Genomic DNA, 25,722 nt, shown 5'->3' with positions numbered 1-25,722 from the left:
ATACGCTATATATACCTCGTATCTTTAATGCAACACGCTAGCGGCCCCCCTAGCCAGCTATGTAAGCAATAGCAGCGTCACAGCTTGACAAGTCGTGAGAGCTGCCCCATTTCCATTGTCATCGACCCGGGCTAATCTAGATACAAGACAGAGTAAAAATTGATTGAAAGAAATAAAATAAGGCTTAGCATAGCGCGCGATATGAAATTCATGATAAGAGGTATAGTACAATATGTTTACAAATATGGGTGTGGTATCTGGCGAAGCTGCCTTTTTTGAGCAATTATGCATCCCGAAGCAAAAGATTACAACCCTTTTGAAGGAAGCCTCTCTGGGGGGCCTGGCCGGGAAGGTAGTCTAGGTACCAAATCTTACTGCTTGAGTGCTTGTTCATGGAAAGCACGGCGCGCAACAAGGTACGGCTGACGTTGAGCGCGCATATAAGCCTGAGTCAACTCAGAGGTGTGGGTGTCAGAGCGGACGACACTACCAACAGACATGAAGAAACTGTGGTGGTGGTGGTGGTGTCAGCAAAGCCTTTTGTCGCAATTCTTTTGCATTTTTGTTCGTGTATGCCCCTCTGTAGTCGCTTTTTTTGTGTCGCTTACCCGAAAGTGGCGCCAGATCCGGCCATGTACTGGCCCAGTGTGCGCATAATACCAGAGCTACCAGCTCCGTAGCGGAAGATGTGTAGAGTCCCTGAGACGGAAGTGTGTGTTAGAGTGACGTGTGTGTTGCGAGTGTAAATAAGATTTTGCAAATCGAGTGCGCATACCGTAAAGGAACCCCAGGATAGCACCGACACCTATGGGTAAGCAGTTAGCGACTCGTACAATGTTGCAGATATAAATATAACATGGTTAAAATGGAAAGGCTTACTACCACCAGTGATAGCACCCATGACCACTGTTTTTATGATGTTAGCGCAAGTGTTCAGTTCCGGCAAGGAGCGAGGATCAGGCAATCAGTTTATGCGATAGTTGGTGTGGAAAGACATGCTCTTGTCCTGGATGGAGGGGCCGACCTGGCCGTGATTCGAGGGGAGGGCGGGCATGATGAGAGTATTTCGAGGGGGATTAAAAGGTCCGAAGAATATTGAGATTATGCGGGGCTGTCGGTCTCGGTTTCGGGTACCGGTGGGGAACTAGGACAGGAAAAAGACAAAGAAAATCGTGAGCCGTTCTCCAAACGCTTTTTTTCGTGCTCTGCACAAACCCTTGTTTGGTTTGGACCCTATAATTGCTTTATATCACGTGACTAGTCGGATGAGCCTGAGCCTGGTTGGTGCACGAGCCATCCCTAATTTGTGTGATGGGTGGGATAAGCAAAGGTGTCGGGCGTTTCTGGGGTGCTCAGCAGATGGCCCATTAGGTTCGTTCCGTTATAGAGGCAAGGTGAAGCCAGGTATACCTCTCACATGGAAGCAGGGACCATGGAAAAGTATAGCATGGGGCGGCAAGCCAAGATTATCAGATGATGGAGGGGGTTTCATAACGTGTATAGAAGTAAAAAGTAGCAGCAGATACTAGTGATTTGATGCTGATGCTACTGAAGCGGAGAAAAGGAGACATGCACATGGCAGCGCTTGCTGAGGGAGGCGATTCACGGTTGTTCTAGTGTTGTTTTGCAATGTATTGGTGACTTTTTTTTGTCGGGGGATTTAACTAGATTAGTTGGCTAGAGCACATTGTTTGTTTTGTTTAGTGATGCTATGTACTTATTAGCATGGCCCCTTTTTTTTATTCTTTCTTTTTATTTGTAATTCATTTACTCTACCTTTTCTCGCTGCCCAAGCGGCAAAACACAATCAACAAGCAGCCAATTGTTTGGCTTTTTTTGATCTTGATTTTTGACCTGTATTATTTCTTCTTCTCTTTTTTTAGTCATTCCCTCCCTTTCCATCTCTGTATGTCTCTTTTATACTCTAAGATCATCAAAGGAATGATAAAACTCGGTTTTTAATTCTTTTTTTTTTTTTTTTCACCTCGATTCTGACGGCCAACTTTCGCGGCGATATACACAACAAAAAACCTATAAACCATTCTACACTGCATCGCATCACTGCATACAGAAAGACAGCTATATCATCCCGACTTTACATCCACGCACTCACGCATACACACGCATACGCATAACATCCAACACTCATACCAGCAAGCAACAAGGCTAACAGCTGGCTTCTTCTCCTTGGACCCTATCTTCGCAACACGCGCCAATCCCTCCCCCCAATCGACGCTCAATCTGCCCAGCCTTGTCTGTCGCCCCCCCTCCTTTCCCCCTCTTTAAATTTTTTTTTCATTCGCTCTTGCATATCTTTTCGTCTTCGAGCTGCCTTAGAGCCGCCTTCGTTGCCGTCATCACGAAGTGTCTCATCACGACATTTTCATTCATTCGTTGTCGTGATGACTGCCGTGGCTGCACCACCTGCTTTCTCCCCGCTTAATAACCAGCAGCAACAACCACAGCAACAATCACATCATCAACCATGGTCCGCCAATAATCTCTCTGGTTCTGCTGCTAAAAGCTCCGTGGTCATGAAACCCGAATCCTCCCCCGATTCCGACGCCCCCCTGGCTTCTTCTCCATCTCCGCCTGAGGACCCGCTTCGTTTGTTTCCTCGAAAATCTCTCCAACGATCTAATTCGTCCTCCTCGATTTCCTCTACTTCATCGGCCTCTTCGGCCTCATCCACAACAACCGTTGCAACCACCGGTTCTTCGCCTGGAACCCCGGCCTCGTCTGCCGGGGAACCTGTGTCGCTGTCTCTAAATACTGCTTTCAAAAAGCTGCCGCAAACTGCTGCCAGCTCTCACGATCAACTTTTGTCCCATCGCGCTCCCCACAAGAAAATCTGGCTGCATGCTCGCTCAGAGCCTGCTGTTGAGCAGCCTAGCACTAATAATACTATTGCTACTAGGCCGCTTGCCAGTCAAGAGTCAACCTCTGCCCAAACGGCCACTCTCCACGCTCAGCAGCAAATGCCTACTGCCCCCTCCCTCAACACTAACGGCCAACAGGCCGCCCAGGCCCAAGCCCAATCCCAACAACTTGCATCAAACTCCACGTCTCAATCTGCCTCGGCTGTTGCCTCTGAAGATAATGAACCTCTCAAGGTTCTGCTCTATCTCATCTCCCTCAACAACACTTTCGAGCGAAAGACCATCCACGTGCCTATGCGTCCAGCCGTGCTACGGATCGGTCGTCAAACAAACCAAAAAACTGTCCCGACACCCACTAACGGCTACTTTGACAGCAAGGTCCTCTCCAGGCAGCATGCTGAGATATGGTCCGATCGTTCTGGCAAGATTTGGATTCGTGATGTGAAGTCGTCCAACGGTACCTTTGTCAATAATGTGCGCCTGTCAGCTGAGAACCTTGACTCTGACCCACACGAAATCAAGACTGGTGACCATCTTGAGTTAGGGATTGACATCATCGGCGAAGATGGCAAAACCATCATCCACCACAAAGTCTCGGCTAAGGTTGAGCATGCCGGGCCTGCCGGTGCTGGTACTGGTCCTGGCTCGCTTAACAACTCCATGGACTTTACCTTCAATGAGCTCGACCCTGCTGCTTCGCTCCTTATGTCTGGTAACGGTAGTCCTGCTATCCAAGGTCGTCCTCGAAACGGCAGCAATCCAGCTCTCGGCCCTAATGGCCGCTCCATGACTGGAAACGGGCCTGTAGGTGGACCCATGGCTTATCCCCGCCCGTTCATGTTGACTCCTATAACAACAGAGAATATAATAAAACGACTGCAGGTACGTATTATTTAGATTAATCCTCCATCATGCTTATTCCTCTTTCGTTTATCCCAGGCTAACACCTTCTCTCTTTCGTTAGAACGAAATTAGGGGCGCCCGCCTTCAAAATCATGATATTGAGCGTAGCGAGACGTTTATCAACACCCTCATCACCAAAGACCTTCTAGCCCCTGCTGACCCTCCCACAAAGCCCCCTCTCACCAACGGCTACCACTCCTTCCGTGCCGACTCCAAGACACGCTTCTCTGATCCGCCAGCACCTCCGCCTCAACAGCCATTGCCTGAAAAACCTACGGATGTTCCGTCCTGGAAGAAGAGTCCCTCAGAGCGGTCAAAATCGCAGTCCAGTAACCACACATCGTCGCGGGAACCCTCGGGCCAGGCCTTTTATATGCAGACCGAGATTGACAACTACAAGAAGAAGCTGAATGATCAAGAGGTCCGACTCAAAGTGCTAGAAGAGACCCTTCACAGTGAGCGTTCGGCGCGACAAGCCGCAGAGGACTTGAATCAAAAATTAGAAGAGGCCATGTCATCAAACCACATCAATGGCATCGATAAGGAACGGCAAGCCTTTGAGGCTAAAGCTGCTGCCTCTGCAAATGACGAAGCCAAGGTTGAGGTGCAAGAACTGCAGTCTGCCAACTTGGCCCTTAAGGCACTCATTGAGACCCTCAGGAAGGAAATGGAAACTACATCTCAAACGTGGGAAAGACGCCTGCAAAAGGCGGAGGCCGAGCGCGAGATTGCCCAAAAGTCATTAGCCGAGATGGTTCTACGAATCCGCGAGGAATCCTCTGCACGTAATCGGAATAAGAGCTCCCAACACCACCATCACCGCCACCATGGTGTCAGATCCCGCAGTGCACGTAGCTCGTCTTCATCTGAATCCAGCTCGTCTGACCCATCGTCCGACGAAGCATCTGCCTCTCGCTCTCTATCAAAGAGAGTTACTAAGAGTCTCTTAGCCTCTACACCACAAGCCCATGCTGATTCATCATCATCTGAAGACGAATCGTCTGAGGATGATGATTCTCAGCCTCTTGTGCGCAAGAACCAGCAGACCGCCGCCACTTACAAGCACTCTACTACTTACAAGCCCCGGCTTGCTACTGCTGCTTCTGCTTCGGCTGCCGTGGCCTCGGCTACTGTGGGTGCTGACGGAAAGTCTGCCACGAGCAGTCGACAGCAACACAGCCGCGGTCAGGCCCTGGCGAAGAGCCTGCCGTACGCATCGGTTGTCGGTGTGGTCATTCTAGGCGTTGGCGTTATGGCCTTTATTAACGGATGGCAGCCGCAACCGCGCGTTGAGCAGTGAAGTATTACAATAGTGGAGAGAGATGCATTGTCTATCTATATATGCACAGCACATAATTGGTATTGTATACCTTTAGTATAGCTAGTCTTTCATGTCATCTCTGTCGGAGGACGTGGTTGGTATTGTCTCAGCAAGCGATCTTTTTCCTTTCTCTTCTTTTTCTTTGTTATTTTTCCCCTCGTTTTCACCTCCCCTTTCTCGTCTTCTTTCTCTTTACTTGCTCTTTATTCTTCCCTTCTATTTCATGTGTCGATATTTCTCTTTGGTAGGCCCATTCGCGTCCGCTTCTATGTCTGCGTTTGCGTGATGAGGCGATGGGGCTTTTTTTCTTATGTGGTCTTTAGGGCTCTGGTTCTCTCCTTGTTTACTTTCTTGTTCTTATTTTTTCACCTTAGACTCATTGTTTTGTCCTGTTCCGTTTTTTTACTTTTTATTATTTCGGAGAATCTTGTTGTTTCTACCGTCATTTCTTCGTCAAAATACGTGGCATATTCTATGGAGGGCAGAGCAAGACTAGCTAATATTGTTTTTGCTCTGTCCCTAGCCATTTCTCTGTTTCACACTTTCTATCTGCTTGCCTCTCTTCTTTAACGTGTTCATCGCCATCGCCATCCTAACCATTAACATCGTCACACATTCATATCTATACCCATACTGTGCATTTGCATATGCATCTACCCACATGCCATACGCCATGAGTCAAAAATCACAATCCAGTACATGTCCCTGCTTCCTATCAGTTCCTTATTCTATCCTCGCGCTTTCGTGCCTTTGTGTATCTTTTATCTTTGTTTTCTTTTTGTTGCATACCACCCTCTCCGCTCGCTATTTCCACGTTTCCTTTGTTTTACTACTTATTTGATATCCCCCTTTTGCTCGTGCCCTCTCTCTCTCTTCTTTTTCTTGTGTCCATTTCCTCTTTGTCTTCTTCGCCTCCCAAACATAGTTGCCATGTTGGTACATAATTATACGTGCACTTATTATATCCTCTGAACATATGACATCCCGCACTACAACACACTTTTCCAGTCTTGATGCCTTAGTTTCTTGTTATTTTCAAGTGGATGCATGGTTCGTGCTTCTACAGCGGCATACTGTCACTCTCTTAAGCCAGGTAGACAAATAAAAGAGCACCGTTTGTGGCATGTATCCAACATTTTATACACACAACCAACCGCCCTAGGAACCTCGTCCCCTCAGTCTTCCTTATTTTCTCTACCCTTGTCAGTTTCGGCGAAACACTCGCTGCACTCGCATCCATATCCTTGCAAAGCGACGACGCCTTCTGGGCTGTCGACTCGTCCCGTCCTGAATTTCCGCGCCGTTATCTGTATGCGAATCTCTAGCCAATCCCGTTGCTTCAATAAAGCTTGTAGGCTCGAAATGTGCACTGGCTCCTGTTCCTGCTGGCTCCTGGTCCTGTGAATCAATGACAATAGGTTGCTCCTCAGCTAAAGCGGGAGCGATAACGCCCTGTGGAGCTGTAGTATTCCGGCGCATCGCCGGCTTGTCGTGAGTAGCTGGGGCTATATCAGTAACGACCGTAGATTCACCCTCTATAGCTTGGCTCTCTTCGTTGGAGTCTTCCCTAAAGGGGCTCTCTGCCTTGTCACTTTCGCCCTCACTGCTCATCACTACCTGTTCAACCTGCCCATCAGACCACGATATCACTGGCACTAGTGGTGGTTCCTGTGCTCTTCTCTCTTCTTGAGGTGATGGTGGTGGCCGCCAGACACTCCCGCTATCTTCTGCTGTGTTAGGCGTGTTCTCATGCGGCGGTGAATGTGCAAACGAACGCAGTAGTGCTTCCAGAGCAACACGATCCTCGTTTGCACGTGTTAGCGCCTCAGCATGGACAGTATGTACGGATGATGCCGTCGGCGGCTCATCATGAAGTGGCTCCCGGCGCGCCATCGTTTGGGCTAGCGTTGCAGGAGTTGCCTCAGCGGCAAATGTGCGCGATTGCGTAGTATCTGCAAAGTGCACAGCAGCACGTGAGCTTGCCGGCCTTTGCTGGGCTGGGCTACTGGCTGTAGCTCCGCAGCTAGAGCCCAAGTCGTCAAAGAAATAAGACCGGTGTTGTGGGAGATAGGAAATGGATTGGCTGAATTCCAAGGCAGGGCGGTCGGCTTCGTCTGGGTCGGTTAGCACACGACTAGAGGCTGCAATGCGTTGTCGTTGACGGCGAGCTGCGTGAACCTGTCGCATATGCTGTGAGGAAGTGCGCATTTCGGCAAGCTCTTCGGGAGTCAATGGCTCAAGAGCCGAGGGCGGCAAAATGGGGTGCTGATGAGAGGACATTTTTTTGGGGGGAAACGGAGGATGTGCTGAATACGATATGCGATAGAGAAGTGATCTAGGATACAACTGGTGTATCTATCTATTATTTCTTTTTCTGTCTCTCTTTTCTGCTGCTGACTCTCGCTGCTTGCCTAGCGCTAGCAGATGTCAACAACATCAACATCAAGGCCTGTTTTGCTCTATCATTTTGCGATACACGGCGATAGGCCGTTTTGAAAGACTCTGCCTGATGTTTTTGCGGTTGTACCCACGCCGCAAATGAGGCAACTAACTGCTTTGCCAGGCGTCTCTATCTCTCCAAAACAACATGTTTACGCGCACCTTCCAGCTCACAGTGCGCGTTCCTGCGTCAACAACAAGCATCGTGGAACAAACTTTTCCACTACCTTCAGTCTTGCTTCTGTTCCTATTCTGTTTCGTCTTTTTCTTCCCACTTTCTGCCTGCTACCACAGACCGGGTGAGCGCCGTCTATCACCACCCCTTCTCCCCCCCCTCCTCCCCCGAAAGTATCCGTCCTTCTTTTTTTAGTTTGTAGCAGCTTTTTTCTTATAGTCTTTCTTCCCATCAGTCTTTCTTCTCTCTATTGCTGGTTTTAAGTTGTGCTGGTCCATGTTTGTTGCCGGACAAACATGAAGACTCTTCAGTATTTCTATCTCTATCCATTTTCTACGTGAAGTGAAACTCTGTTGTCTCTTGTTAGTTCTGGTTAATATGAGCATGCAACCCCAGCCCTCTTCTCGGTCAGCTTCTACACATCATGTTCTTGCCTCAGTTGTTGCCCACCCGCCTGTCTCTCTACACCCGCCTTCAGTCCATGGTTCTGGCCCTGCCCGTATACGCTCATGGACTCGGCCACGGATCGCGCCTCCTCCCACTGAGCCCCCACTTCTAGGGTCTCGCCGGCTGCTGTTTGGTTGCAAGTTCATCATCAGGCGTCCGTCATCAGGCTCGAGCGATGGGTCACAGCCGGAAATCGGCATCCACGGCCCGATACTAAAGCCTGTCTCGCAGATTGATCGCGCCGAGGCTTGGGGTGTGGACATTCCTCCTCTTCCAGAACTCAAGCCTGTCTTTCTGTGGCCTCATTTGCGGTGGGAGCTCAGGCACATGGCCGGTCAGGACGCAGCGGATATGCCATGGGTGCGTCCTTCCGATGGCATATATCTTAACTGGGTTCCTTTGTCGGCCACTAGAAAAGGCGTCTTTACATTTTCGTGTGGCAATGGTCTTGTCTGGTGTGTCAAAAAGAAGCCAGTCAAAATTCTTCGCATTGTCCAATCCAGTGCTCACAAAGGCGGCGGTAGTGGTGGTGGTGGTGGTGGTGGCAGTAGCAGAGGCAGCTGCGGCGGTGTTGGCGGTGGTGACGATGCTGGTGGTGGTTACTCTGGCGATCGTCAAAACACCACCATGGCCAGGCCTCGGATGAAAAAGGCAAACTTGACCCCACCAAGCTCAACAGGGGCGACATCTCGGGATATTTCCCACCCCCCAGCTTCAAGACTCCTCCTCTCACTAGAGCCTACAGTCAAATCACACAGGTCCCTGACAGCCAGAGGCTTACATTTACTTGTTAAATCGCTTGGTTTTGACGATCCTTCTACTACACACAAAGGCAGCAACCACAGCAACAGCATGCTTGCCAATCCACCACGCAAACTCTCTTCAAATTCCAACTTTGACGAGACAGAATCCGAATCTATAGCCGACACGCTGTTCTCAATTCCTTCTCCTGGGACCAGCATCCCCGACGATCTCCTCTCTATCGCCTCTGATCAGCCGCAGGAAGTAGACATGGAGCCGTTTCCTTCCTATGACGACTCTGGATTTGTGTTCCCCGACCTTCCTGAGAATGGCACTGTCTGCACATCTGCCTGCTGCAAGTCCGATGCTAGCCCCGAAATAAGCCTTGATATCAGTCCTATGACCAGCCCTCAAGCCAACACTACACAATTGCCCCCTCTCGAGCTCTCTCGCCGCCTAACAGAGCTCGAGGTCACTCTATCAAGGTGCCCCCCCAGTGCCTCAGCTAGCTCCAAGCGTCCGTCACGATCTACGCGCTCCAGTCGCATAATCACATCACCGCAAAGACGCAGCCCAAAGAGGTCCAAGCTTCCTCCGAGCTGGCTAGAACTTGCGGCACCGCCGTCTTTCTCGCCCAAAAAGGCATATGACCCAACGCCGTACAAGTCACCTGGCGAGCGGCGCAAGAAGGCACGCAAGAAAATGAAAGATCGTGCGAGTGTCCTAGTGTCCGGGAATGGAGGCGAAGAGTCTGAGTCGCGCTTCGTGCTAAATCCCACTGCGAGACACGGCACCCGGGCCTGCAAAAAGCCTCACGCCAAATCCCCTATCGAGGAACCAGAGAGATTCCCACTGCTGGTGGATGAGCAAACACGCAAGGGGGAGCTCAACACATGGGAGCCTAGCACCACGGGTCTACTATTTGGAGCCATTGCAATAGTGTTTTTATGCTTTTGGATAGTGGACATGATTTACAGCGGCTAGGATATGATAGGATGAAACAGGATCGGGCATTGTCGGACGGGATACAATAGGATATTGAATAGTTGTTGGTTGTCGACCAAATAGTTCTAGGTCAAATAACATAGACGGGCAAACAATAATCAACAAGCTGGCGTTGGGGCTCATTTAACCCTAATAATTTTGAGACCCTTGATCACGACTGCTAGTGTAACCTCGGCTGACAGCTGTTGGTGAAAATCCTGCCAACTGCACACATACATAAGGTTCCCCTCCCCCGCTTTGTCACTATAGATCCTATTGCGTTTCGTTCCGCAGCAGGCCTTTCTTGCAAGGATCTTGAGCTGATCGACCTGCATCTGGTGGCACGCATTAAAAGACATCCTCGACAATTCAAAGCAGCTTTTTCTAGTTCTTTGGCTTGCTCACTTTTACCGCCTGTGCTTATAATTTGCGGCCTCCCTCCCTCGCTCGCTTTTCGCTCCTCTCCACCTCTCCCACTTAAATGCCTCTAGATCTCCCCGTCATGGCCCTTGACATGCCCCTCGAGCACGGCACGCTGGAACACCTGCTCCCAGCCAGCTGGAAGACGCAAATAACAGCATGGCTGGCTGAGGACACTCCATCCTTCGATTACGGCGGCTTTGTAGTAGGCACAGTTCCACGCACAGCGACGCTATGGGGCAAGTCGGCGGGCATCGTAGCTGGAGTGCCGTTTGTCAACGAGGTATTTGCACAGTGTGGCTGCACCATTGAGTGGCACGTGGCTGAAGGCGCGCATATTGCCACTCACAGTGAGGCTGCTCAAGCCCTTGGCGGGAAGATGCGGCTAGCCACAGTCACAGGCCCCGCCCGCGGCATTCTCCTCGGCGAGCGCGTGGCCCTCAACATCCTTGCTCGCTGCTCAGGCGTCGCTGCCGCCAGCCGGCAAATGGCACTAGTAGTTGCCGCAGCTGGCTTCCGTGGCCGACTGGCAGGTACGCGCAAGACCACACCAGGCTTCCGACTTGTCGAGAAGTACGGCATGCTAGTTGGCGGAGCCGATGCGCACCGCATGGATCTCAGCAGCATGGTCATGCTCAAGGACAACCATGTGTGGAGCAAGGGTAGCATTTCCGATGCAGTCGCTGCGGCCAAGAGTGTGGCTGGCTTCAGTGTTAAGGTTGAGGTCGAGGTGCAGAGTGAGGCCGAGGCCGACGAGGCCATTGAAGCCGGTGCTGACGTGGTTATGCTAGACAACTTTACAGGCGACGGTGTTAAGGTGGCGGCACGGAGCTTAAAGCAGCGGTGGGCCGGCAAGAAGCACTTCTTGCTCGAGGTTTCGGGTGGCTTGACGTTAGACAATGCTGAGCTCTACGTTTGCGAAGGTAAGTCGGTTGATTTTATTCGGCCACAAGCCATAGTTGAACCGCACAGACAGATACGAGACTAATTCTTCTTTCCCTTTCTCCTCCTCTCCTCTAGACATCGACGTCATCTCAACCAGCGCTATTCACCAGGGCGTCCCACACGTGGATGTTTCGCTCAAGATCAACCCACCATCAAAAGAATAAGCAGCAAGCTAAATTTGGCCATCTACTCTTCCCCCGCTCCAACGCTTACATCCTAGTCTCAGGGCTTGTCTTTGTCTACGTTGTGTTTTTTCTTGAAACTGAGCACACACCAACAAGTTTATTAACAGCAAATCTTTTCTCGTAACTTTATTGTTTGCCGTGTTGTTTCGTTTCTATCAAGTCCACTCGTCCATTTGTCTATCTGTCTGTCTTCTAGGTTTAGAGTTTCTATTCCCACATCCTCTTCCCTTCTCTGTGCCCGTGTTTAGTATCCACCTAAACTATCCTCAATCTACTTACAGCAACCGTTTCGCTCAGCTGCCCGTGTCTTTCCTATCTTTTCTTGCGTCTCAATGACTGCAGGCACAAGAACACTAGTTGCGCTAGGCACAGGTGGGACATCCAGCGCCGGGTTGTATGTGAAGAAATCTGCTGGACGAAACTGGAATGAGTGGATCTCTGTCGGCCTAATTTTCGCAGTCAATGTCAGTAAGTATACAGAACCAAGGAAACAGACCGCTTCAGACTGGGTCAAATCAAATCTTCTTACATCACTGGCCAATCTTCCATGCGAGGCAGATGCGTCAAGCCAAAGACGCTCCAAACCACAGGTGAGCTTAGACATGGACTCGCCTGGTCTTGCGGTGTCAAACCAAACGGGTTTCTTTCATCACCAGCACCGCGCGGTTTCTCTTCTACCGCTATCAATGACCTCGCCCCGTTCACACTTTCCCGCAACATTTCCTGATCTTCGACAAACCAGTCACCACGATCCACCATGTCCCTCACACCTCCTGTCTCTGTCTCACTCATGTTGGTATACTCTCCAGCAGCCCACAGCTCGCCATCACGATGCCCTGTAACCCAAACATGATGCGTCGCGAATTGGGCGCGTTTAGCTTGCCGGCTCTCTGGGTGTGCAAGCAATAGCTGCGTAGGTAGTGGCATGAACTTGTATCCGACATTGCGGCCCGAAACGCTGTTTTGGACAAACCTATTTTCCAGTCGGATGATGCGGTTATGTTCTGGTGCAGCATCTAGAGCCTCTGCACGTGTGACCACACGGCGTCGTGTAGAAAAGCCATTGCCGTGTATATTGAGGCCTACCCCGATGGGATCAGTATGAGTCTCCTCAACAACTATACGCGTATGGCCCGAAGTGTATGAGTCAATTACTGGGTCGATTCTCACGGCAAAAATATGCTGGTGGTTCTGAGCCAAGGCACCGGGTGCTACAATGGCACCATATGTGGTAGTTACAACGTCAGGACTAATTGGCGCAATGCTGACAATGCCAGTGGCACGCACTTCGACGCCAATATTCCCAGTCACGTCTAATTTGTAGGCAAAAACGTATTCGTAGTTGGCTAGGGTGATAATAAACTGCACAACAAACTCACGCAACCTCGTGACTATAGGTCGGCCAGTCCAGAAATTGGAATGCTTCCAGCCTACGCCACTGTCCTGCTCATGCAGGCATACAACATTACGACTTTCGGCAGAACGACCGTCAGCTGTGGCCAGCAGTGCTGATATGTAGTGAATAGCACCAACGCAATCACATCCCAGGCGTAGATTGTTGGCAGCACGGCCAATTCCACCATCGCCAAAATCAAAGGCCTGTTTGCGGTGGTATGGTTCCCGTGGATCTCCATATGGTACAGTCATCTCGCTGAAACTCAAACGGTAGATTATCGGCCGACCATCGTAGACCACATCATGTAACACAGCACCCTCACGTGGCGTAAAGGAGACGCGAAAACGCCACTTCTGCCATGTGACAAGCCCATCAGTTGTGACACGGAATGACGTGCCTTCGGACTGTGTAATTTCAATAGGCTTCATATCGGTGCGTAGCGGAATATTCTCAGGTAAAAGCTCGGGCACATATTCAGCAGGTGAGGCGTTGGTGAACATAGCAATCTTCTCAGTATGGCTGCTTGGGTTACTGATCCAACCGTGGCGGGAAGGGTCAAGCGAAAGTCGATCAATCCGCACGATAGTACGAGTAGTCCAATCGACTACGGGAATTAGCGGCACAGGATACGAGTAGTGGTTCGAGTCGGGGTTTCCAGAACGAGTGTCCTGTGCGTATACCAAGCCTTGCATGTAACGAGGTAGCAGCAACTCGTCGCTGCCGTCGGGTCCGCCGTATGGCCATGGATCGATCTTGAGGGTGAAGTAGTCCGGGATAAGGAACTCATCGACAGCAGCCTGGAACAAAGAAGAAGCAAAGCAGGCGTTTTCAAAGGCCTTGTATTCCTCACTACACAATGGGGGGGGCGGGGGGGAAAATACGCGTTGATTGTCAGTACCAAGTTCACTGTAGAAGGCTGCAAACCCTAGGTTACTTGCTGGGTTGCCCGGACGTGTTAGTGGTGGCTTCAGTGGACTTGCAGTGTAAACGATGGCTGTTGGTGGGGCTTGGCACGCACAACCTGCACCTCCTCGACAGAATCCAGATCGACGATGCTCTGGGTGTACTGGTGGGAGTGGCCGCTGATGACGTCATACTGGACTTTGGCACGCCGTGGCGGGCGAACGGCATCAAGATCAGAAGCTAGCTTTCCGGAATGCTCAGCAATAAGATACGGAATAAGTTCATTTTTGAGGGGTTCTTGAAGGAAAATCTCGCGGAAATAAAGCAACACGTGGGGGCCACGGGCAGCTGTGACGACAGATCGGGCTATGGAGAAGTCGGCGGGCTGTAGCGGGGAGAGCGGATGGCGGTGAGAAGCGGGCGGGTGCATGATGGGCACAGTAACAAATAAGCAAAAACGAAGAGGTAGGGGGAGGACAAAACGATAATATAAAAATGGGAGAGAAGATGCCAGGTGATATCAAGTAATACTGCGTTGCCCTGACCTTAAAGGGCGCTCTTTGGCGTGTAGTGCAGATAGGAAGTGGCTTGAGTCTGGCATATATACCAACAGGCCAACAACCACAAGAAGCAATATGATGTGGGCCTCCAGGACGAGGGAGGAAGCCCACAAATGGCATAATCCAAGTCCAGCTGGGCAAAAGCAAATAATGAAAGCTGGGAAAGAGCTTGGGAAGGAAGAAGCCAACGAAGCTGAGAGTCTACAAGGTCAGAGGGGGGAAAGAGGTAAAGGGGGGGGGAGAGCATAAACGGGTGCACAGCGAGACCTCCTCCTTGGACTGATAAGCTCCAAGGCTTCCTTTATTGCCATCTGCTGTTGGTTCTAATAAGCAACTGGCGCAGTGTTGGTTGGTAAACAATACGTGAGCAAGCATACATTCCATCCGATCAACAAACCAGACACTTGCCTGGTACCAAGAGAAGCAACCCACCCAAAGCCAAAGACAAAGCAGGCTTTTGGCCTCGGGCTTATCCTGCGATCTCGGCATCGACCAAGGAGGGAAAGAATGAAATGAAGATAACTCGTATATTATACCCTTTCTTTCTTGACCTGGCCTTTCCTGGACCAGGCTTGGCATGGCTTAAGTTCCTTATCCACACAATACCCCCCTCCCCCATATACACATGCAGGCAAAACACCTCGCCAATATGCACATATAGTGCCATTTCGTGAACCAACTTGAGAGCATCCGTAACAAAGCGGTCGTAGCAGCACATCAAGGCAAGCATTAGCGCTTACTCGCTAGCGTGTAGAGCTGCTATATGTAGCAGGTCCATCCGACAAAGCTGAACAATGAGGAGCAAAAGGAACAATGAGGAGCATTGAGGGGCAAAGACCCCCTTGTGCATTTAATAATATGCCTGTGTAACTAGCTGGGCGGAAAAAGGAATTACCGATGATGAATTTCAATTTATACTCTAGGGACTATCTGCGGCCCCACTTTGGGAGTCCGGAGCTCTTTCGAGGACCGTAAAAAGGAATTACCAGAGCAGCTGACAAAAAATATTTCGACACCCTTTTTAAATACTGATAACGCTCGGATTCTGCGAGCAACCATGCGCAGTGGTCAACCACTGTCGAAACTCACCATGGTGTAGCTGGTTATCACGTTCGACTGTAATTTGAAAGATTTGCCATCGAAAGGTCACCGATTCGACTTCGGTTGGTGAGAGCAATTTTTTTAGTGGTTTTCTGCACTCACTTTGAAGGAGAGTTACACAAATATTCGTGTGTCTTGTTTTATATTTAGGGTTAACCAAACCCGGTCAGTGATGGAGATAAAAAAAAAAAAAAAGGAAGCCCTTTTCTATCCCTTCTTCCGGATATTTTATATTTTCAAGTTGACGTTTCACCTTGGTTTTCAGAATGCGCCATCCGTTCGTTGTTTCACGTCAAAGCTCGCCTTTGTCTTTGCTACCACTGTGCCTCTCTCCACCTCTGCTTTTGCAGTGAAATTTGACTACCAGTGTACCCCTCAGTTATATTCTCCGGGGATTTTCTTAGTGCATGGGCAAGGAGGCTTGATATATGATATGATTTATTGCTAATTTCGAGAGGGGAGGCGAAGAGAGAACAAATTTCAGAGCGGCATCACTGGGGCTAGCTCTACCTGATTATGAGTACCTGTCGCTGGCTATATAGAAATATCAGTATATTAAGTGTTTGCGCAAAATACAGGAGCATGTACGCATGTTGCAATGTGCAGTGCAGATCATCGGAGATACCCCTACACTTACATTCTTTAGTCAGTAACTTGAATGCTAAGGCGAGCAAAGTGGCGGGCTGTGTGTGTTTGTGTTTTGATTGTGTCTGTGTTTGAGGAGGAGAGCGCGTGTGGGTTAAAATAGGGAAGACAGACGAACACAATGTGGCTTGGCTAGATGGGACTGTCCAGTGTAGCGGCGAGAGAAAAAAGAGGGGCGTAATAGAAAAGACCAAGCTGCTATAAGGGAGTGTCTACAACGCTAAGAATGAAGCCCGTCTCAGCCAGGCTTTGTCCTGTCAGGTAGTCTAAGGCCCATAGCCGGCCCATGCGCCCCTGTCTTCAAACCCCCTTCTTTCCTCATCACCCATGCTTTTATCGACAAGAGCTGATGGTGATAGACAATATTGCAGGGCAATAGAACAGGCGTTGTAATGATAATTGCAATTGTGCAATTTTAAGCTAGGGATCTCCGCAGCCTTGGTTATAGGAGATGGGCGATATTGGTGTTAGCCAGAGCACAACGGCAAAGCAGGCAAGCCGTTTTTCTTCTGCCTTTCTGTGCCTCCTTTTAGATTTGTTCCATGTACGGTTCGTGACCGCATCGTGATCTGGGCAACATGCATGCAGACAGATAGGAGAAGAGAGGAAGAAGATGGTTGAACAAGACAAGCCTCCAGTGTAAATGCAACATGAGGCTGGCCCAATCTCTTGGTGGCATTCTCTATGTATGGCGTCGGCTTCCGTTTTTAATGGCTGCTTTGTTTCTATTGCGCGCTGTCAGGCGGTCTTTGCCACCACCGCCGCCATCACCATCGTCATCATCGCGAAATCCCCCTTATCTACTTCAGCCAAACTTAAGACAAGCCAAGTCGGACCAGGCCAAGCCGGACCAGGCCAAGCCGGACCAGGCCAAAGAGAAAGACCCGAGGTATAATGCAACACAAAAGAAAACAAGCAGTCTCACACATAAGTAAAAAAGAAAAAAAAAAGCCACTACTGCGGGCACGCTGTTAGGCCCGCTTAAACTCACTGACCGACCCATTACGACGACTTTTTCGCTACTGAATTCTGGCTCAGTTGATGACGAGTCACTGATTACTGATTTTCCCAGATCAAGGGCGCAGAGCAAGCAAACAGTGCAGATACGTACTGCAGATACGCCTATGTATGCATGCAAGTGCGCAGAATAATAACATGATGTGTACGTGGTGCAACTCGTTCTTTTCCCCTCTCCCTTGGGCTAGCCCTGATCTCCTGTTGCCTAAGCCTCAGTCAGCCTCAGGATTCCAGACCACCACCAAAAGAAAAGCCATTCCCCCAAGGAAGAGAAGGAAGCCCGGAAGAAGCTGTAGGCGGCTCATGGGAACTTCGTGCGAAATAAATGCAATATGTACACGCGTAAGTTGCGGTACCTGTAGGTTGCATGCATGTACACAGTACAATACAGCACTAAGTACTCGGTAATCTAGCTGGTACACGGAGCAATAATGGTGCATGGCCGTAGCCAATAAATACTAGCTAGTCGTACCATATTCCCGACCTTTCTTAATCCCCTTAACTGCGAGCCCTCAGGCCTTGCAAATAGAATTTAGGGGCGGCATTGGCCCCAGCTTCCTGACTATTGGACTGTACAGCATGATAATATACTGGCATGGGAGAAACCAGTGCTTTCATTTTGTCTTCATGCAATGCATAGCGCAAGGCCCAAGCTCCTACCCCCTTGCCTCTTAATGTAGCCTGAGTCCCATCGTTGCACATGCTACAGGTTGCATAACTAGGAATAAAGAAAATAGGTTGAAGCAAAAGGAAAGAGAAAAGGGCACAGGAATTGACAGCTGCGACCACGCAGAAGAGCTAGGATCACAACCTGCGGGGGGCGCAACAACAGGAACACCAACGCTAACGACAGAGTCCAGAGGAGATGGACGGGCACGTATAGTGAGGAGTGATGGGATAACGATGGTAAGTAGCGAGTACCAGCAAGGTACAAACGAGAAGCAACAGAAGCAATCATGAAGGAAAGAACCCGCCCGCCCATACGAGCCATGAAAGAGGCAAAATGCAACAAAGACAAAAGAGGTGCGGTGCTGGAAAGGGCAGGAAGGCGCCCAAAAGTCCTAGTCCCTGCCAGTCCCCGTCCCAGGCTCCTTCCTCCTTGTTTTGTTTCTTGTTGCCTCTTTAGCTACAGTTATTTTCCTCCCCTCCTTTTCAGGAATTGGAGCTTGTTGCTGTTTCGGTCCTTCCTCCTTATTTCATCTTGGCTTTTTTGTTCATCAACGTCTTACGTCTTGCGTTGCCGTTCCGCTTTGGGCTGGCTGTCCTGTCTACTTACTTCTTTGACATCAGGCCCTCTTCTCTGCGCTAATTCTCTCTTTTCCTTTCTTACTGCTTACGTTTTGTCGCTAGATCCGGTTGCTTTTAATATTTCTCAACTTCGCTTCCTTTTTCGTTCGTTCCTTCTTCCATTTTTTCACCCACCAAACTAAAAGAAGAAGACGCTGCCCGCCCATTCTCGTATCAGCGCGCCTTCCTCCTTTGCCTCCTTGCCTATCTAGCCCTTTTTCGCCCTTTTCTTGTTCCCTTTCCCACTAAATTACGAGCAGGAAAGAACGAGGAATAAAGAACAGAAATTGCTGCGCAATCTGCCAATAAGCTGTGCTTTTCTTTGCTCACTGCCGATCAGGCTTTTCTCGCCTTATTTTGTTCACGTCTACTAATAATATCATCCCTTTCCTCTTCATTCTTTCCGGTCCCCTCTTTGTTTCTCTGCCTGGCCCGTATTACTCATTATCACATCACCCCTTTGTACTTCGGCGCTCTCTCTTCATCTTGCCCTAGTAATTCCTGTTTCCTCCTCTTCATGACTACCTCTCTTACTGGCTCATACTTCTCGCGCTTCATCTCTTTCCTGCAACACTAGACTTAATATCATCGCTTTCACCACTCCCATCGTTGCCACAGACACCGGCTGTCTTTTTTTCTTTTTGCTGTCTATCTCCGACATACTCTCGACTTCACACGACTACCACGTACACACAACCCCTCCGCACAACTTCAACGCCACAATGCTGTCCGCAAGGAGAGCCCTGACCGGCGCTCTCTTCATCATCATTCTCTTCTTCCTTCTTACGCAAACCGAAGAAGGCGCTGCAATCAAGTCATCCTCAAACTCACCCACCTCTCAACTCTCTTCAACCTCAAAAGCTGCCTCTTCAGCCTCAACCGCTACCAATGCCAAGACCAACCTTGGCTCCAAGGGCAAGGGCTCCGCCGGCAATAGCGCTACTGATTCTCAGAAGCCTCTCATGGATACTTCCAAGATGACCCTGCGTGAGAAGCTCGAGTACACCTACGCTTACGACATTGCCTCAAAGTTCCCTGCCTATATCTGGCAGACTTGGAAGTACACCCCTGCCGATGGCGAGTTCGAATTCCGCGAGCAGGAGGCTTCGTGGTCATTGATGCACCCCGGCTTTATCCACGAGGTTATTACGGATGCTGTTGCCTTCCCTCTGATCCGCCTCCTCTATGCCTCCACCCCTGAGGTCATTGAAGCCTACAAGGCTCTTCCTCTACCCGTCCTCCGCGCCGATTTCTTCCGCTACCTCATTCTTTTTGCCCGTGGCGGCATCTACTCCGACATTGACACACGTTCCTTGAAGAGTGCCAGCGAATGGGTCCCCAAGGCTATGGCTCGTGATTCGTTTGGCCTCGTCATTGGCATTGAGGCCGACCCCGATCGCCCGGACTGGCACCAGTGGTACTCGCGTCGCATCCAGTTCTGCCAGTGGACCATCAAGGCCAAGCCTGGTCACCCTGTATTGCGTGAAATTATCGCCCGCATTACCGAGGATTCTCTGAAGCGGAAGGCTTCTGGCCAGCTTGCCCATTTTGATGACAAGAAGGTCATTGAGTTTACCGGGCCTGCAATTTGGACTGATATTATCATGGAATACCTTAACAGCCCACGCTACTTCAAGACATCGCCCAATATGCCTGATCCTAATGTCAACTGGAAGAATTTTACCGGCATGCAGAGTCCGCGCCGCATTGGTGACGTGGTTGTGCTCCCTATTACCGGCTTCTCGCCCGGCGTCGACCAAATGGGCTCCAAGGGTGTTGATGATCCGGCAGCCATGGTTAGCCACGAGTTTGAAGGCACATGGAAGCCCGAAGAGGAGCGCAACATTGGCAAAGAGTTGTCAACAGAGGAGCAGGAAGCTAAGGCGAAGCCCAAGGCCAAGAGTACCGTGGCCGAGCGCAGAAGCAAAAGATCATGAGCTAAACGGCGTTCTTGGGCTTGGAAGATTTGCATTTTACTTCTCTTTTATTTCTTTGCGATGACTTTTTTTTTTTTTTTTTTTTTTTTTTGCAGAGACCGGCTCTCACTTCACTGCTCACTAACTAGTTAGCCAACGATTTCTTTTTCTCTTCGATAGATTATTTCCTATGTTCTTCCCTCTTTTGCTCCATACGTCATCAGCACCTTCGCTTCACACACAAAAGCAGGGGAACTAGTTTTTTTCTCCATGTTTTATTTGGGTTTGTTTTTCTTTTTTATTAGTTGGTGGCTCATTGTTCATCTCGGGGCGTTTTTTTTTTAAACTTGTTTTCTTTCTCTATCTGACTTCCTTCTCAAATTGATTCTTGTCTCCTTTTTCTGAATTATCTGGTGTTTATTTTGCGAAAAAAGAAAACCAAAAAATTGGCATCTACAATGCACATGTAAACTGCATGGGGGCACATTCACATGCCCTCCCTGTCTTGGCCGCCCTTCTATCTGACAGTAAGTAAAGCCAGGTTACGCAGTGGAACTTTGACATTTGCCTAAATCAGCCAGTCATACAGTAACAACATATCTAGCAATGGTAGTTGTAGTTGTAATCATTAGGCTTTGCCATGTTTCGCCTACTGTTATAGACCTAGCTAGCTTCTTTTTTTTTGGGGGGAGGGGGGGGGGCCTAAACTTCTCTTTCTCCTTCTCCTTCTCCTTCTCCTCCATGTCCTTTGCTGAAGAGCAACGAATTTTCTGGCCTTTTTCTTTCTTCCCTTGACACCAGTGCTGACACCAGCAGCAAACAAGATACCAAGTGCCGTATGATAGGTATAGGTATAGGCCAAACGGTCGCCGGAACTAGACTGTCCCTCCTCTTCTTTGCGCTACAACGCACCACATCGTTAAAATCAACGGAGGCAAATAACATCAAAGACAATTCATGTTACATCTCCATCTTGGTGTTTCATTTTCCATTTCAAATTACTATGCCCACACCCACTGACGTATTTCTTCTGTTATATATACATGCATTACATAAGCATTCCCTTATTCCTTGTTTCATTCCGCCCTCTTACTTCTTGTGTGAGTTCACAGCCAGCGTCGAGCTTGACGACACTCCCAGAGGACCCAGGCGGCGCTCAGTGTTCTGGCGCGAGTTCACGAAATCAGGGTAGTTGAGCGTCAGCTCGACAGCACCCGAGGTGATGTGGTCAGCAGCCTCAACACCCAACATGAATGAGTGGTCCTGGTTACCGACTTCGTAGCGCCAGCTGCCAAAGCGACCACGCGAGTAAATGTCCATATCCTGTAGCTTAGGCAGAATCACCTTGAGGCCATCCTCACGCTCCAGCGACGGGGTGGGGTAGCCGTGGTCGAAGCAACGGTGGTATGTCGAAACAATCTCATCCGACGCCTCAATCATCTCCGTGTTGACGAGGCCACGAATGCACTCTTCCAAGATTGTCTTGTGGTCAACCGGTTTCATGCTAGATTCGGAAACCTCCAGCATGATAGACCAGTACGGGCCAGTCTGCGCATCCGCCGAGGCAGGCTTGGAGCCATCGGCCAGGCGCAGCGTAGGTAGCTTGGCATCCTCCTGAGGCTGGTTGTAAGGCGAGTAGTTGGAGAAGATAGTAGCACGGTAGAAGGGGCAGTTGTCCTCGGGGAAGTACAACCAGCACTTGTCGCCAATACGATCAGGTCTGGCACCACGGATACCCACACCAATAACATGCGTTGACGAGTAGAACAGGTTCTTGGAAGCCTCTTCGAGCTCAGAATCGCCAATCTGCTTGATCAGGTGATCAGCCGACATGGTGGAGATAAGTTTGCCATAAGTGATAGTGCTTCCATCCTTGAGCGTAACCTTGTGGGCAGCGGGGTCGACCTTGACAACCTCGTTCTTTTGACCGAAGCGCTTCTTGTCCTCGGGAATAGTGTCGGCGACAGCAGTCCAGATACCACCAGTTCCGTCACGGGCAGGGAAACGGAAAGTGGCATTGGGACCCCAGTTACCTGCCACCTTGCCCTCAATGACGTTGCGAACAACTTTCTTCAGATCGGGAGCGGCGACACGCTCACCAAGCCAGGCACATTGCATCTATAGAACTTGCATTAGTCACAAGTTGCATTTCCAAGATTACTAGTGGCTATATGAAACACAGCCAGTTAACAAAATCAGTCGCTATATTGCTTACCTTGGTAGTGGGGACAGCCCAGACCTTGTAGTTGTAGGGGCGCATGAAGATGTCGGCAATTCCAGTGCCCATCAAACGCACAATCCAATCGTCGAAATCCTTGGGCTTGGTGTTGGAGACACGGTGTTCCAGCGCAGCCTCAATCAGGCCGTCAATGCACTTAGCCTGGTCCTCAACGGGCAGCATGGAGATGTTGTTCTGGAAGGGGTATGGCACCCACTGGCCCTTGTAGCGCACATAGGAAATACGCTGGTGGTTGTACCAGTCGTCTTCCTTTGGTAGAGCCTCATCCAGGCAGTCGTCGAAGTACTTGTAGTGAGAGAAGATGACATGGCCACCGACATCAAATAGCTAGACACGAATGTATGAGCATGGCCATTCAGATTATCATTGCGTCCGAAGCCGTATCTCGGGGGCATTGGGTAGATTGTATGTTTATGGCGACTTACGAATCCTTCGGGGGTGGTGTCGGTACCAGCTAGACCACCAGCTTTATCGGCCGAGTCAATAATCAGCCACGAAGGGCCGTCCTTGAAGAGAGGCCAATTGAGTCAGTATATTTCAAGTTTCCAGGGGCGAAATCACCGCGATGTTCGATGTTCAATGGGGGGTAAGAGACTCACAATCTGGTTGAGGCGCTTAGCAGCACCCAGGCCAGTGGGACCAGCACCGATAATGAGAACGTCAACCTTGCTAATGAGGGGCAGATGAGGGGGGACAAATCAGCAAGAGGCATCAAAGAAAGGCCACGATTAGGAATTGAAGCTACTCACGTATCCGCCATGATAGCAACTGCTTTGTGTAGTAGAGAGAAATAATAAGGCAGGAGAAAATAAGCTGTACAGCTAAGTGCGTGTTCTTCAAAGGAAAGAAAAGGGGGGAAAGGAAAAGAGAATATAGAATAGACAAAGAAGCCGAGTGGTTGAGGAGAAGGAAACAAGAAGCAAGGCGAAGCAGGCAAGGCCACAAATACAGAAAGGCAGAAATATAGAAAGAGGAGTGAGGGATCAGAGCTTCTCCGCGAAGGATGAGATAAGGCGGTGTGATAATAAAAAGTAACCGCAATGCAAGCTCAAGCTAGGGAGGGAAGGCCCCATTGAGGAAGTTTCTCATCAGTAGTAGCAGGTTAGGTGGGGTTGCTTGGTTTCCAAAGCCTTGAAAATCATCAACTTCGGCGCATTAATTTTGGCCATGCACTCGCTGATAAGCCGTACTAGTCGGTTTACTGACCGGATTGGTCATGTATCTGTGCAGACTCGCTAAAGCAGAGTACAACTCTGCTGCTCTATGAAAAGGCAGTTAGCAATGCCAACCAACAAATACAACACGTTTACTCTACTAGAAAACGGCAAAGACTACGTCTGCCCCGCTTTTAAATATACAGCACAATCTAGCCCTGCCTAGTCGCAAACGACAATTACAGCGTTCATGTGGTCTGGTTTGGCAGAGGAAAAGAAGGAAAGAGCATCGGAAAGGGCGATAGTTAGTTCTCTAAAGGAATAAAAATTTTAAGTATGACATGCTATTATGGAGTTTCCATTTAAAGCACTTACTACGTCGTAGAAGGGATAACGAGAGCGATAACCGTTGAAGAATATGTAATACGGCAATCAACCTTTCGCCTAAAATGAGGGTAGAGCAGACAGGCGTTACTACTTTCCATGCCACTCGCCCACCCATTGCCGCCCAAGCCCCGACTGTAGCATTTCTGTAGAAGCAAAAGGAGCATAGGCCATAATTTACACTATGTCCATCTTGCTTATACCAGAAAACACAAATAGCGGACAGTTTGCTACTCCAGGGGAAGCGGCTAAGAACAAACATGTGGGCCAAATCTCATCCTATGTACCTTTCCAGCATCCTTCCCTCCTTGTTCTATGTCAGCCGCTGCCCCTGTCCACTAGTTTTTACCCATCGTTTTATTGCCTCCTTGTTCCTTCCCTTCACAGGCAAAGCCTAACCAACCCTAAGGCTTCTGGTTCTTCTTCCTTAATGTCTGCACCCTTCCGTCTCATTCCTTGCATTTATTATGGCCGTTATTTGGCTCATACTCTAACCATCCCTTGCAGCGACTTTCCATTCTGGACTTCTGGAACTCGCTTTCTTACTGCTTTGCTGTTTTCTTTCTGTTGCGAATGGCCCTGCTTATTGGCCCAAAAGCCAATCGTTGGTCTCATTTAGTACTGCAGCCCTCCTCCCCTTGAATTAAGAAAGAAGCAGTTAATACGATAGATCTGACGTGTCAGGGCGTGTTTTGTTCCTGGACCAAGCCCCTACTAACATAAGCCCCAAGCTTATTGGACATGGCCGGTAGATGGATGGTATGGTACACTCCAAGTGCAAAGGGCAGACCGAATTTTGCATTTGCATTGGTACTTTGACTTATGCAAGTGTATTAATGTGCTTGTACACACATGCACATACACTTGGATGTAACTTATCTAGCCATACGACCAAAACACGGAATGTTTTAACTGCTGGCTCTCCTGAATTCATCAGCCTCTCAACCCCCCAAGCCTTCAAACAGCTTGTCTATTAGGTCACCAATCTTGAGAAAACCCGCTCAAAAATTCCTGCGCCTTAAATAAAGCTGGAAACCTGATCCCTGTAGATCTGCCTCTGATCTCTGTGCTCCCCCCCCCTTTGCTGAAATTGGGTATCATTACTATCTGGACAGGCCCCCCACCACGGATAATGGGGCAGAGAGAAGGGGTCAAGTCCAAGACGCAGCGCGATGTGGGGCCGAGAACGGGGGGAGGGGAAGGGACCTTTGCGACAGACAGCGCTAAGGTGTAGATGAATGTCGACAACCTGTTATATTCTCATTGTTTATTATGCTCAATTTGTTGACACAAACCCTTCTATATTCCTTGGGGGATAAGAGTAAGAGTTGTTTTGTTCTCAGGCAAGGCGCGGGGAAACCCTGGATCGTGCGGTGGGGCGTTCATTATTGTTATTTTCACTTTTTCGCAGTGCTGGTGGTAATTACGATGGTTTTTGAAAAGCTAGTGGAGAGGAAGGAACCCATGAGAACAAGGGAGAGGGCAAAAATGCGATTTTCACTCCTTAGAAGTACATACATGATTTATTGCAACGCTATTGGCAATTTGCAACATGATACCGTATCAACGAGTACAGACCTCAGCCGTTTGATTTCGGCTTACGTTCGGCGAGTTGTGGTCTAACAACAACACTAGAAAAGGCAGAAAAGCTGGCCAAAAAGGGGGCTTCATGTTTCTCGTG

The 25,722-nt window shown here is 49.5% G+C and overlaps 8 protein-coding genes across 8 annotated transcripts; 4 read left to right on the top strand and 4 right to left on the bottom strand.

Moving 5' to 3' along the window:
* Positions 1-371: 371 nt before the first annotated feature.
* On the bottom strand, positions 372-901 carry HOO65_020802 (Protein MGR2; the record flags this gene model as incomplete). Its single annotated transcript, XM_071007083.1, has 4 exons — positions 372-507; positions 609-699; positions 776-805; positions 880-901. The coding sequence occupies 4 exons, from the start codon at positions 899-901 to the stop codon at positions 372-374; spliced, it is 279 nt and encodes a 92-aa protein (XP_070861440.1).
* A 1,501-nt stretch (positions 902-2,402) lies between these two features.
* Positions 2,403-5,082, top strand: HOO65_020801 (uncharacterized protein; the record flags this gene model as incomplete). Its single annotated transcript, XM_071006453.1, has 2 exons — positions 2,403-3,761; positions 3,844-5,082. 2 exons carry the CDS (start codon positions 2,403-2,405, stop codon positions 5,080-5,082), a joined length of 2,598 nt encoding a protein of 865 aa, XP_070861439.1.
* Positions 5,083-6,306: 1,224 nt separating this feature from the next.
* Positions 6,307-7,383, bottom strand: HOO65_020800 (uncharacterized protein; the record flags this gene model as incomplete). Its single annotated transcript, XM_071000162.1, has 1 exon — positions 6,307-7,383. One exon carries the CDS (start codon positions 7,381-7,383, stop codon positions 6,307-6,309), a length of 1,077 nt encoding a protein of 358 aa, XP_070861438.1.
* Positions 7,384-8,095: 712 nt separating this feature from the next.
* HOO65_020799 (uncharacterized protein) lies at positions 8,096-9,889 on the top strand (the record flags this gene model as incomplete). Its single annotated transcript, XM_071000161.1, has 1 exon — positions 8,096-9,889. One exon carries the CDS (start codon positions 8,096-8,098, stop codon positions 9,887-9,889), a length of 1,794 nt encoding a protein of 597 aa, XP_070861437.1.
* Positions 9,890-10,391: 502 nt separating this feature from the next.
* On the top strand, positions 10,392-11,418 carry HOO65_020798 (Nicotinate-nucleotide pyrophosphorylase carboxylating; the record flags this gene model as incomplete). Its single annotated transcript, XM_071006928.1, has 2 exons — positions 10,392-11,232; positions 11,282-11,418. The coding sequence occupies 2 exons, from the start codon at positions 10,392-10,394 to the stop codon at positions 11,416-11,418; spliced, it is 978 nt and encodes a 325-aa protein (XP_070861436.1).
* A 292-nt stretch (positions 11,419-11,710) lies between these two features.
* On the bottom strand, positions 11,711-14,168 carry HOO65_020797 (Copper amine oxidase 1; the record flags this gene model as incomplete). The annotated part of the gene is made up of 3 exons (XM_071006485.1): positions 11,711-11,885; positions 11,969-13,632; positions 13,854-14,168. 3 exons carry the CDS (start codon positions 14,166-14,168, stop codon positions 11,711-11,713), a joined length of 2,154 nt encoding a protein of 717 aa, XP_070861435.1.
* Positions 14,169-19,070: 4,902 nt separating this feature from the next.
* HOO65_020796 (Initiation-specific alpha-1,6-mannosyltransferase) lies at positions 19,071-20,285 on the top strand (the record flags this gene model as incomplete). Its single annotated transcript, XM_071000160.1, has 1 exon — positions 19,071-20,285. One exon carries the CDS (start codon positions 19,071-19,073, stop codon positions 20,283-20,285), a length of 1,215 nt encoding a protein of 404 aa, XP_070861434.1.
* A 1,068-nt stretch (positions 20,286-21,353) lies between these two features.
* Positions 21,354-23,263, bottom strand: HOO65_020795 (uncharacterized protein; the record flags this gene model as incomplete). The annotated part of the gene is made up of 5 exons (XM_071006609.1): positions 21,354-22,382; positions 22,480-22,830; positions 22,929-23,009; positions 23,103-23,172; positions 23,253-23,263. The coding sequence occupies 5 exons, from the start codon at positions 23,261-23,263 to the stop codon at positions 21,354-21,356; spliced, it is 1,542 nt and encodes a 513-aa protein (XP_070861433.1).
* Between the last annotated feature and the right edge of the window lie 2,459 nt (positions 23,264-25,722).

The sequence above is a fragment of the Ceratocystis lukuohia genome (genome assembly GCF_044167205.1).
Source record: "Ceratocystis lukuohia strain C4212 chromosome Unknown Supercontig2_pilon, whole genome shotgun sequence".
In the NCBI taxonomy this organism is placed as follows: Eukaryota; Fungi; Ascomycota; class Sordariomycetes; order Microascales; family Ceratocystidaceae; genus Ceratocystis; species Ceratocystis lukuohia.
Note: the sequence above shows the minus strand (reverse complement) of the source record. Positions and strands in the feature narration are given on the sequence as shown.